The 13,306-nt window shown below is 36.8% G+C and overlaps 1 protein-coding gene across 12 annotated transcripts in view; it reads right to left on the bottom strand.

The window, feature by feature from the left end:
• Positions 1 to 13,048, bottom strand: part of LOC6031216 — a 34,151-nt gene extending 21,103 nt beyond the window's left edge. Inside the window, exons 1-2 of one of the 12 annotated variants that reach the window (XM_038256852.1) lie at positions 12,963 to 13,048; positions 8,885 to 9,474 (exon numbers count right to left, since the gene is read on the bottom strand). In XM_038256852.1, the coding sequence (XP_038112780.1) occupies positions 8,885 to 8,948 (64 nt within the window). In that variant the 5' untranslated portion in view covers positions 8,949 to 9,474; positions 12,963 to 13,048. Of the gene's footprint in view, positions 1 to 8,884; positions 9,552 to 12,111 lie in introns of all 12 variants that reach the window. The other 11 variants (XM_038256849.1, XM_038256851.1, XM_038256843.1 and 8 more) reach the window with 11 other exon arrangements.
• Between the last annotated feature and the right edge of the window lie 258 nt (positions 13,049 to 13,306).

The raw sequence follows: 13,306 nt of genomic DNA, 5'->3' as shown, positions 1-13,306 counted from the left end.
GTTTACCCTGACCGAATTGGACGGAAATTAAATTAGTATTCTTAAATATCTCAACTCTTTATTTTTTTAATGGGATTTTTTTTCAATTATCCAAAAATATCAGTAATTTTTTTTTTCAAGTTGAAAGTTTGCTGACCAGGAGTCAGTATACAATGAAAAATGTGTACAAAAATTCTAAGATGAACTGTTTCAATCGACTAAACTCTTCAGAATTCCAGCTGACTAGTTGGCTATGCAAATTCGACTCATATCAAAGTTGCATTTTTCCTGCCAAACGAGCTTGTTTAGCCAGTACTCATAAAGTGCAACGAGTCGAAGCCAAAGTTTCGTGCATCGATCATCGGTCGTGATGTCGATGCTCGTTTGATGTCGAAACATCATGCTTTTGTGCTCGGTGATGTGGCAAGGTTTTTCGCAGTTTTAGTAAGCTTCGTCTGAGCTGCCATGCGAGCAATATCTTTCGATGAACTTGTTCTCTTGGCTTTGTGGGGGTATGTTGATTTGCAGGGGGAATTTGCCTTTATCTGTTAGAACACAGTGAAAGAGGGTAAACCAAATTTACAAAGTTTTTGTATTGCATTTGTTGAAAAGGATAAATTTGAATAGTTAACATGGCTAATATTAAAAATCGTATCCAAAAATATTATTCACAGTTTTCTATGTGTAGCATTGAATGAACAATCGATCAAAATATCTCATAACTTGCATGAAAATTCTTCTGAAAAGCTCGGCCAGATATTGCCTTGTGCAAGTGCCACAGTGCAACAGTGGCTGGCTGGAGCCAAGAAGACGTGCTCTGTAAGTACCGTCGAGAAAGCGAACATTCAAAACGCATTCATTCGTATGATTGCACACGGGTGATATCGATTCAAGCTCATAGAGAAGCAATTTTCCACCTGGGATGAGCTTGAACAGTGTTTATCGACTTGGATGGTTACCGCTATGGAAATTTTTTGTCTTTTGAGAAAAAAACACTCAACAATATATTTATTTAGGTACAAAAACTATACCTTTCACGTAATCCTTCATCAAATCAATATAAATCGAACAAAATAAATTAATCTCTACCGAAAGATCCTAATTGTGTTTACTCGTAATCAGACACTGCCATCCTCAAAGCAGTTGATTGCAAAATGCCTTCCGGAGAGCAATCCTTGACCCAAAGACCACCTAGTGCGATAATGTTGACCTGTGTGGAGTCTGCAACACCTTTTAATTGCACGTCAGGTGATGCATCCCCATTGCCTGGTTTGTGCCGAAAATGGGCGCAATGCGACTTTGTACGGTGCTCCTGGCGGGGGCTTAAGTAATGTTGCTTTCCGTATTTGCGAATGCAATAAATTGTGCACGTGGAGAGTCAGAGGCCAGAGGGGTTTGCACGCCGTGGTCACGTCGGGAAGTGCTATAAGCCCCGTTTCGGAGAACGGGTGGTTTTATGTCGTGTGAAAGGTCACGACGGAGTGTTTTTGCTGAGTGTGAGTAATTAAATTTGACTTGGTGTAATTTTAATGGAAGTTTGGGGCTGTTGAAAGGTAGAGAATGTTTTGTGAAAATAACGCAAAATAATATCGAAAAATTGACACACTAGATTCTGAGCTATTTCTATTTAGTAAAATTTAGTGAAATTTCCTTACTGAATTATGATAATGAATTTTGTAATGAGAGTTTCTTGTGTAACTTAATATTAATCCTTACAAATCTAGCTACAAAAAGCTAGAGGTCTAAGGATAAATATGAATTTAAAATTCTAGGCTTAGTATACAGAACTTGCTGTGCGGTATAAAAAAATTAAAATGGTGTCGACGGGGAGGGGGAGGGCGGTCCTGTTATTCTCGAGCGACGAATTGGCCTACTTTTCTCTACCAAAACTAACAGGAAGGCAAATTTAAAAATTGTAATCAATGTTTTTGTTTCCTTCCTTTAAAATTTTCACAAGAAATTGAAGATAGACATTTTATTTAAAATCATGTTCAATTGCAAACTATTATGAAAAAAGCATAACGTTTATTTTTCCATTCGAAATCATATCATAGACTACAAATTTTAGGCAACATATATTTTTCCAAAATTTTCAGATATTTTGGAAATGATCATGTAATCATGTTTAAAGCATTCGGTGATACTTCTTTAAATTTGGCTTTGTTAAAAGGTAAATTGATTGATTGTTTGAAATTTTGAGCATGAGCATGAACATGAGAGACCACCCATGGTTGTCCTTCTCCGTTGCTGAACAGAACCGTAATATCCTTTCAGCACTACTGATCATAGGCTTCGACTATCAAGTGGTATTTCCCTTATCAACCGCATGTATGAATGCGCTGAAAAGATAAAACACCATAATTTCCAAAACGAGATCAGTTGCGAATAGGTAACAGTCATTGGCCACGAACGGCGCCCGCCATGTCAGTTTGTAGATCTCGATTTTAAAGGACGGGAATGTTAGTTAGCGCAGGTTGCTACTAGGGCAGCTGATTTACTCTGTGCTTACACCCCACGAGCGCCAGGAACCTGAAAACTTGTTAGTAGGATAGGGTGTTTGGTCAGGATTCATCATAGAAGATGATGATGCGACCCAAAATCATAGTGTTTGTTGAAATAAATTGATTGATTGTTTGAAATTTTCAGCATTAAAACATTTGAATACATTAATTGCAGCGCATTCTGAAATTTAAAAAAAATCAAAAATCAAAATCAAATTATTCGCTCTACAGCATTGCCTTGGCGTTCTCGATTGCGAGATTCCTACTCGAAACTAGGTGTCCGAAGGCTTGATTGTTGAGGCAATTGCAAACCTCTTTTTACACCTTAGCTTCCATCCACCCCGGGATTCGAACTGACGACCTTTGGATTGTTAGTCCAACTGCCTACCAGCGACTCCATCGAGACAGGACCCAGGGTGACGACTCCTGCACCTGGACTGAGCTAACGACCTAACCTTTTTAGGTTAGTCCGGGGCCAACATGTACTTCCCGTCCGACGGAAGGCGTGATCAGACAAATCTCGTCTCGAAAAATGCCACCGGGACCTTCTGGGATCAAACCCAGACCGACTGGGTGAGAGGCAACCACGCTTACCCCTACACCACGGGTCCCGGCATCTATTTAATAAAATGTTATTAAAAAAAATCTAGATTCAAGCTCATAAAAAAAATAAAATAAAAATAAAACTGTTAATTTACTTGTTAATCAAACTTGACTCTCTGGTTGTCAATATCCAAGGGACCGTTGAAGAAGAGAAGCATCAGTTTACAGAACGATGCAAAATGAAGACTCGATTGAAATTCGTTTTTTCTTGCTAACCAGATATGGGAGAGAATCATGGCAACGCCCAGCAAAAAAAAAAAAAACAAATAAATGTCAAACACCCTTCAAAGCTTCGTTTCTCAAAGAAAAGTGTCTATGCAAGCCATGAGAAAGTTAAATTATTGACAACCGGAATAGATATTTAAAGCAAATAGAATCCAAGGGACCGCCGAGGAAGAGATTCTTTAAACAAGAGAAAATATCGATGAATAAAGACAACCGAAGTATGCAGTTTGAAGGGACTGAGAAATTTATCGGTACATGGGGCAATATTGATATCGAGAAGATCGTCAACCAGAGAGTCGACTGTATTTCGTTAGGGGAAAGTGGGGCAAGTGTAACAAGCTAAGGAAATGCTCGTTATAACCCATTAAAAAGTTAAAAAATCTGTCGGATTTTATTATAATCATCTTATTCTAGGTCTTGACTAAGACTTTGTTAGAAGAGGTTTTCAAAAATCCTGTTTTTTAATGTAAAAAATTGATTTTAAAATTTTTGATTTTCCGTACGTTCTACTCAACTAGTGGGGCAAGACGAACAACCCGTTGGGGCAAGAGGAACAATACATGAAAAAACATGTTAATTTGCTAACAATCGAACTGTTATCATTTAGATACATCAGATTATAATGTATTTGAAAGGTTTCTTCCATTTTTAGATTAAATAATAATATTTTACTTTAAATTTTATCGTTTTTACGAAAAAAAATATTACTTCGATGATAAAAAGTAAATTTTCATAATATCACTATATTTTGTATGGACATTTTTTTTAACAATTGTTTATCAGTTTTTAAGTACTTTCACGTATTTATTTCCCAATAAAATATATTGTTGCAGCAATTCGTATTTTTTTCCGTACTAAAAATCCATATGATACACTTGCCCCACCTGAAAAAGATTTTTTAAAAGCCCTCAACAAAAATAACCTTTAACTTTTGGTAATTTTTGTAATAAGTGCATGTCATTGGTAGGGACACTACTGATCTAGGAAAACTATTATTTTGATAAAATGAACCTTAAAACGAACCCTAAGCCTTATTTTGTACTTTCCAAATATTATAAGAAAACAAAGGTTTTGAAAAAAACTTCATTAAATCTTATGCCCCGTGGCGTTTACGTCGTTTTGGCGGTTATGTGGTAGTAGAACCAGCTAATTGCATTGCTAGCAACAATTCCTCATACTGGATATAATCAAAATTGTAAAAATTACGGCCGTACGAGCGATTGTTCCTCTTGCCCCATATGGTCGTCTTGCCCCACCTTCCCCTATCCCGACTTAAATAAATTTCAATGGTTTTACAAACATGATTAAAAAAATCAACAATATTTTTTTTGGTTTCAAGTCATTTACCTTAACCTTGAATTGGTTAACATTTGCCCATAGTTTCAGAGGAATTTGATAAAACATTGTAATACCAGAATAATACTAAAATGTGGTATCCTGACTTAGGTAATTTTCACAATTGCAAGTCAATTCCCTTAGAGCAGCGATTCTCAACGGGGGTACCGGGCCTACTTGATTTACATGGCAGGGGGTACCAGCGTAGAAGAAGGTTGAGAATGGCTGCCTTAGGGAATATATCAATAATTTAAAAAATCAAGTTTTTAAATTTTCGGTTTTCAATGTAAGCTTTCACTTTGAGACTTCAATTTAGCACAAAATTAATTACCTTTTCATAATTGGTGAAATTTTGCACATAGTTTCAGAAGAATTTGATAAAACGCTGTAATACAAAAAAAAAAACATAACAAAATGTGGTATTCGACCATTAACAAATTTTGCAATTTTGCAGTATCAAAATAATACCTCAAATTGGTATGATACCACATTTTTCACTTGCATAATCCTGAAGACAAATTTTAAAATATCAAATAATACCAAAATTTGTTTTTGATACCAGAGAAAGGCATTATTACGCATTTTTCTTGTTATTTACCCATGCTCGGATTGTAGGTGCACCTTTTTGTGTACCGTCATCAGGAGTGACATTGGGTCTTGGGGTGAGATTGGTTCATATAAATTTCAGTATGTTTGTATGAGCTCACCCCAGACCCAATGTAACCCCTGATGATGGCAAGAGTTATTCCTGAAATTACTCGTCATAAATGCGTTTTTGTTTATATTTAATACTGAATACAAACACTTACTGAGAAAAAAAAATTTAAATTGAACACTCCAACGATATTTTCTCGCGATTCTCTCTATTCGAATAAAAAAACCCGTATCCGTTTAGAACTCAGCGTTCCGTCAAAAAGCCCGTCCCGAAAAAATAAAATCCATACCCGCATCCATTCAAAATTGAATAGAAGGCACTTATTTTGGGTCAACTCAAAACGCCGCACTTCCTGCGAGTCCTCCTCCTGGGGGTGTGTGCGGAAAAAGCAGCTTCTGCTGCTGCGGGAAATCCACCACGAACTGGGCCAGCAGCCCGCGGGACGTCGACGTCGTCGTCGCTGGAAAATTTCATCACTTTCTTTTGCGTGTGGTTTTGACAGATTTCATCGACATTTGGGGTGGGAAGTGGGGGAAAGAAAGAGAGAGGGGAAATTCAGCAAACGAAAGGCGATTTGTGCGCTTTCGAAGTGTGATTCGATTTGCAACGAGGAACGATTAATTGCGTTATTGTCAAGCAATTTAAGGAACACTCGGTTATCGATTGGGTATGAAGTATGATGTGGTCGAGAATATTGAAGAATTTAAATTTTTTGAAGCTGCCTTTTTTTACTTTTTTTTATTAGAAAAGAGAAAAAATATGAAATATGAAAAATGCAGACGGATTAATTTTGCTTACATATTCTATACATAAGATTTTTGGCTACATTTATGTTATTTGCAAATTATAGCATTATATTATTTAAAAAATGTGCTTCGATGACATTCACAAAGGATTTTTTTAAAAATTTTACCTCTTTTCTGGTGTAGGAGCAGCTGTGGCTGAATGGTTACAGTGTTTGCTTTGTAAGCGAATGGTTCTGGGTTCGATTCCCATCTGCTCCCATCGAGAAAGTTAAGGACATAGAAATACTTGAAATGCTAAATATGAACGAAAAATCAAAGTCGCTCAAGGCGGGGTTCGAACCCCCGTCCTTTGGATTGGTAAGCAAAAATGCTAACCACTAGGCCATGGCGACTTGGTGAGCCTAGACTGGAATTAGGAATACTGTTACAACCAACCCGCAACGCCTTTCGAGGTCTATCCTAGGGTTCTACCTCTCCAACTAACATTGAGTCCAAAACCTCCCTACAAACATCTATACCACTAAGGTGACGTAGGGGTCCTTGCGCACTTTAGATAGGTGTTTACTAACGATCCTTCATATCCCTGAGGATAGCTTGACCCGGCCTGACCCTTATGCCCTGGGCTGTATTACACACTCATCAAAAGATGAAGACATGGTATCTCCCGTGTTGGATTATTGTTCCGGATGAGGGTCTAACACAACCAGACCAAACAGAGGGATAAGCGTTGTGGAGCCTTCCGGTGGTGGGGCGTCCTCCAAATGCTAATGCTAATGCTAATGCTAATTTTACCTCTTTTCTGGTGTAATGTCACTTTTTCAGTCAAAAAGAGGTAAAATTATATCATAAAAGAGGTAATATTCAACCATCCAAAATTACAGCTTCCAAATTTACATTATTTTTTACTGTGTATTTTAAAATATATTTTGTGCTGAATTATCAGAGATGTTAACATAACTTTCAAACGAATTATTGCTGTTTAAATATTTGAAATAAAAACAAAAAAAAAATTTGCTTTGTATAGCTGCCGGAGCCACGTAGCCTTGTGGTAACACAACTGGCGATCGTTTCCCTTCTGGATTCGATTGCTTAGTAAAGGGAAGGTAGTGTATCATCACAAACTGGACCTTATCAAGACACCTTAGGAAATGTTAAGGTTAACCTTAACATGTTAACATTACCGTAATCTGAATTTAGCACATAATAATGGATGGATGTACACATTTTTTTGGTCTGAGTCTGTTCTAACTCAAAATATTGTAACATGGTTAAAACTGCTGGCCCACGATGTGACCCCAGTTTACGGTAAGTTGATTAATAAGCTGTCACTGAATCCGCTTTGTAAATGCCGGCCCAGGGATGTACCCCTCAGGAACAGGAAATGATTTATATTTTTTGTATAGCTATTTTTTGTTTTTCAATGCAAAGAGTCGTTTTATTTAGTTTTTTTTGTTTGCATTTATGTATCTTCATACAACACATTTCATAATTTAGATTTTCGCATGTGAACTGAATTTTTAAAATTATACGTTTTTTTTTCTTGATCTTTCAGAATTATGTCCGAGCCGTGAAGTTAATAGAAAAAATTACCTAGCCTTGTGACATGTTGAAATATCAAACTGTTTTAATATTATGCAAATAAGAAATATGTTTAAACTAATTCGTGTTTTCGAATACGAATAAATGATAGAATTAAATTGTGTTACCATTTGTGTGTACTTTTTAATATTTTCATTATTTATAATTTGATTTATAGTTCAAATAACTTTAATTCTTTACATTTACTTATTATATTATTAATTAAATTTCTAAACTTATTTTTTTCCAGATTCTGTTTTTTTGTTTTGATTATTTTTAAGAAAGTGTTTTCAATTCTCATATGTATAAGGCCGTTGCAAATATTTTTCTTAGTTTATTTCGCCGCTCCCCACCCTTAATAATTGGCCTGAAAAATCAGGGGGCATTTTTTTAAACTTCAAAATGTTAATGAAAATAGAAGTCTTATCGAACGAAAAATTTTAAATGCATTTTCCTTTAACATCTATTTTGCATGTTTTGGATCGTTTTTTTAAATTGTATTTTTGTAAAATTTCAATCTACAGAAAAGCAAAGCGGTTTTTTTTCGGCGAAACATTTTTTACGACACTGAGATATTTTTAAAACTAATGATTGCAAAACAATTGGGCAGGTGTTTCATGCACTTTACACTTTTTTCATTCAGATGCTTAATACTATGGCTTGTAATTTCAGTTTTTGATCTAGTTACATAAAGTTCAAAAGTATTTGCAACGGTCTAATTATTTTATTAAAAAGCTAACGAATCTGTAGCATTTTCTTAACTTCCTGAAATTTCTGGAAAATTATCAAACATATTTTTGGATGGAAAACTCAGCACCCTACATAAAAACCCACTTTAATTGGGTTTAAGCGAAACATTAAATTTGTGATTTTCGAATCATGGATACAATTTGTCAATATTTAATGAAAGCTTCCGTTTCAAAGTACAAGTTTGTATCAATAATGTCCGCCCCTACCAAGCTTTCATCAATTACTGTTTATCTCTCTGAATATAATATTAAAATTCTTTGAAAGTCTGCTCAACAAAAAAACCCGGAGGATACCAATATTTATTAACCTTTCGAACCTCTTGCTCCACAGTAATAATGTGCGCTCCATCACAGTTTGTTCGACCCTCTTCCGTTATCCGTTTTACAATTTACGAGTTAGAAGAGAATGTGGGTGACTGTTGGGTTGGGTGGTTGGGTGTTGTTTCCCTTTTTAATCATGTTTTGTACCCTCCCCTGTCTCATTCCCCTTTGGAAAAGTACTTTGCTGCTTACCTATCACAGTGAAAAGCGTCAACACCAGAGCGGGTCGTAAATCCAACATGTTTGACAGCATCATTCTATTCTGTGCTTTTTCTTTCACCCTCCGCTCAACACAACCTTGCAGCCTCAGTCGAATTTCCTTTTCTTTTCGCACACAACACAACAACAATAACAACAACGGGGCAGATTTTTCCTGGCGCGCTTTTTCCCGCACTTTTCTTCTCCCTCCACCACTCTGAGTACTACCGCGAATGTAAATGAAAGATTACCCGAGGCACAATTCACGTAAACTTCTTTGAATTTTCCTGGACTCGCAAACACTCACACACCCGGACCCTTTCGCTTTTCACTCACTTTGGCACAATTTTACCCCTGTTGTTGTTGTTGGGGGTGGTGGGCGATGGCTTGCAGGTCGCTACAAAACTTCATCGTCGTGCTCAAACAGAAGGTTTATTTATTTCCATTTCTTTCCATATCGAAAACAATCGCCTTTGGGGATCCCCTCGAACTTTCGCTACGCCAAACACATCAATTCACTTTATTTTCAGTTTTTTTGTTGCTTCAGCCACAGCCGTTCTTCTTCATTCTTATCGTGGCGGCTGCTGTGGAGAAACGAGTCAGGACAAGTCAGAGCAAGTCAGGATGTTCGTACACCCGTTCACATCTATCGCAGCGCTGGCTGGGGGTTAGAACGACTCACTTTTATGACTTTGGGCACAGGTTATCGGTAATAGTTGATACGGTGGTGACTTAGGTTCGGTGACAGTGGTTCTCAATCGAAGATTTTTTATCTCTAATTTTGTGTTCAATAGTGTTAGATTTTGTATACAATATAGGCAAATTTGAAAAAAAAAAAAAATGCAATATGTTTATCATATAATTTAAATAAATAACATTTTTCTATTGTTTTGAGTTATGTTATTATTTAAGCTGGATTTACAATCCAGAGGTTGCTGTTTCGAATCCCGCGGCGGGCGCTCTAAAATTCTAAGTGTAAATATGGGTATCCGGCTCCGTCGCTCCGTGCCGTACTCAAACACTTAGGAGCCCAGGGCGGCGAAGTCCTTGTAGTTAAAAAGGAAGGCACAAGTGGTTAGTACTAGCAATGGTGGTCGACAGCTATAAAGTCAACTTCGTTTTATTATTTAAGTTATTCTTCTATTTCATGGCATTTTTAATATCGTTTCAAGTTCTTGCCATCGTTCAAGCCAGAAAAAAATAATTGCCTTGAGTTTTAAGCAGATTTTTTTTTTTAGAAAATATTGAAAACAAACCAAGTTGAAATTAACCAAGTTGGGTTTTGGTTTTCTTTTTTTTTATTTATATTTACACTTTTTTTTCATATTTACACTTAGAATTAAAGGGCGCCCGCCGCGGGTTTCAAACCAGCAACCTCTGGATTGTGAATCCAGTTCGCGGTCCGATTGATCCACACGGGCGAGAACGATAGTTATGTGGACTCCATTACAAAATTTGTTTAAAAATTACAAATTTCAAAAATAAAATCTTAGCTTAATTATTTATTAATTAGGCAAGGTTTTTAACTCGCTTTTAGAAGCAATTGAATAAAAAATGTTGTCATTTTTGAAGTTTTTGTTCATTACATCGTTTTACGCAATGCAGATAAATGATTGAAAATATCTAATATATCCTTGATTGGATTCTAACATTTTTTTTTAAATAATTTTCTGGAATTATCAAACAAAAAAATTTGAGAAACTGCTCAAAATATAATTTTGCCTTTTTTTAAATACTTAAATTTTATTTTTGATAAAAAACTATAAAAAACTAACATATTTTTTTAAACTTATGGGTTATATCAAATGAATAACCTCCACAACCTACTTACAACTTCAACTCAGCAGCTTTCCTGTCCCTAATTATTCTATAAGCACATTTCTGAAGTTTTTTTTTAAAAGGTCCAAGGCGAGTTGGTTTGTAAATAAGCAGTCTATTCAGTCTAAAGATATTTTTGCATTATTTTTCTATAAAACATAAAACTTGTCTCTTAGAAACAGATCGTGCACTCCGTTTTCTGATTCAAACTTATTTTAATTAAGGAAAACATAACACTCAGAGATTATTTAAATATTTATAATTATCAACGTTTTCATGATTTTAGTTAAGGATGCACAGCAACCAAGGAAGTTGTTATCTTCTAATTAAAAAAATTGTCAAACTAACAGATCCAATCCTACAACAATGTGATTGTAAAAATAGTCATATTTTGAGGTATATTATATTTTAAACAGTTAATTAAGGGACGAATAAAAAAATAGCGATTTTCGTTTTTATTTTATGTGTATTTCTGGAGCAACAATTAAAAGGGCGCATAACCCGAGCATGGGTAAATAACAAGGGAAATGCGTAATACTACCTTTCTCTGGTAACAATACCAAATTTTGTTATTCCTGGACCCTTTTAAATTTGCCTTAAGGATTATGCAAGAGCAAAATGTGGTATCATACCAATTTAAGGTATTATTTTGATATTGACAAAATAATTAATTTTGCGCTAAAATGATGTCTCAAAGCGAATGTGCTCTTGGTTGCCCAGTAATAGATGGTAAAATACCATGAAATCATACCAAAATCATGTTTGTGGAAGACCACAGGAATCCCAAAATATGATTTTCCAAGGGCGCGGGAATACCTAAAAATAAAACCATGGCAATACCAAGTTTTGGTATTCAAGCAATGTTCAAAAATCCAGAAGATCTCAACTAGGTATTGAAATGGTTTTATTTTGAAGTATTATTTTAACCTTGGAATAACATGGTATGGTATTGTTGTGCCCTTCCACATACAAGACTTTGGTATGATTTCATGGTATTTTACCATCTTTTACTGGGCAACCAAGGGAACATTTTGGTCCCTGTTATCTGCCCAAGTAATACCAAAATTTGGTATTCCCGTGTTATTTACCCCTGCTCGGGAAGCATTTTGACAGCCAGAACTATTTTGCAAATTCTGAGCCATCCATGTTGGCTCGGAATTTGCCAAATAGTTCTGGCTGACAAAATGCTAATGCGCCCTTGTCTCATGTTGCTCTAGATTTTTCATGTTGCAAAAAATCAGCCTTGCACTGTCACCCCGGTTTACGGTATTTTTAGCATGCTTTTGCACTTTTATGTTTGAATGTTATAACATTTGATGCCACTTATTCATTCAATGTGTTTTTTAGCAAAAAATCCACAATTCTCACTAAGCCTCCGATTAAGAACCACTGAACAACTGAACCTAACACCAGACGGATGCTGTCCACGGAACCTAGGCGGCATCATCGTTAGTAGATTTTTATGGCCCTCACACCCGTCCCCGTCACATCACCACTCCCTCGTTGAATTCTTTTCGATTTGACCAGAAACGTCTTTTTCCCGAATGATGGCCACCACCGTTCCCTCGTTCCTTCCGGTGTGATGTTTATTTATCGCCAAGTTTTGTTGCAAGCCGGCTGGCTTTATGACTTTGGTCGTCTCTTCCGGCTCAAATCAATTTTGGAATGTGTCGATTTCCATTTCTGGGGGCGGAATTTATTGCTTCGATGGTCGATTTTTCCTCCGATAGATTACTCCGAAAGGTGCTACGGGGACTCACAAATCGTGCCCGGAACTTATTGGGAAATATTACCCCATTTCACAGATACACACATTCGGAGGAGTTCTTCTTCTTTGGTCCGTTCGAGCAGGATATTCCAGTTGGGAAACTTTTCTCACACAACTTTCGCCTCGGACGTTGCGGTTTTCCTCCGGGAAATAGATAAGCACTTTGTATCATTCATCATTAGGTATCTGAGTGGTTCTTTTGTGGGTCCTTCCTCACTGTGCTCTCCGTACATAGAGACGTTCATACTGCATTGTCACACGGAATTCATCGTCGAAAATAGCAACCAGGTCACATGCACTGCACTTTACGATTCTAACTTCTAGGCTACATCCTTCTCTTCCAGTCCATTGAAATGGCTTTGATGTCACATAGTTGTCACGTTAGTTGGTATTTGACTCTCCAGAGGAATTCAGAGCAACAGTTCCATTCCCAAGGCAGAAGTTCAATAGAGTATCACTGACACAAAAAAGAAGCAACTAGAATACCACAAATTCCACACCGGAGTATCCTTGGTTTGCGACTGCCTTCTCGAAAGGATGCTGTCGAAGTGAGACTCCACCATCGACTGATACCAACTAGTTGGACCAACTCTGGAGCTCCGGTTAGATGAACACACTTTAGCGTTCGAGATGGTTCGTGTCACGTGGCAGCTATTCGGGTAGAGTTCGGCAAGCCCACTCGAGGCAACACGTGCTCGGTCGGGATGTTGTTTACACTGAAGATGGAGCTACAGGTGGCTCTGGTGCAGGTTTGTAGATGCTTGCGCACGTGGCACTCACCAGTTAAGATGAACTATGTTTTGGTTTCACGTACTTTTTGATAATATTTG

The sequence above is a fragment of the Culex quinquefasciatus genome, chromosome 2 (genome assembly GCF_015732765.1).
Source record: "Culex quinquefasciatus strain JHB chromosome 2, VPISU_Cqui_1.0_pri_paternal, whole genome shotgun sequence".
NCBI classification, from domain to species: domain Eukaryota; kingdom Metazoa; phylum Arthropoda; class Insecta; order Diptera; family Culicidae; genus Culex; species Culex quinquefasciatus.
Note: the sequence above shows the minus strand (reverse complement) of the source record. Positions and strands in the feature narration are given on the sequence as shown.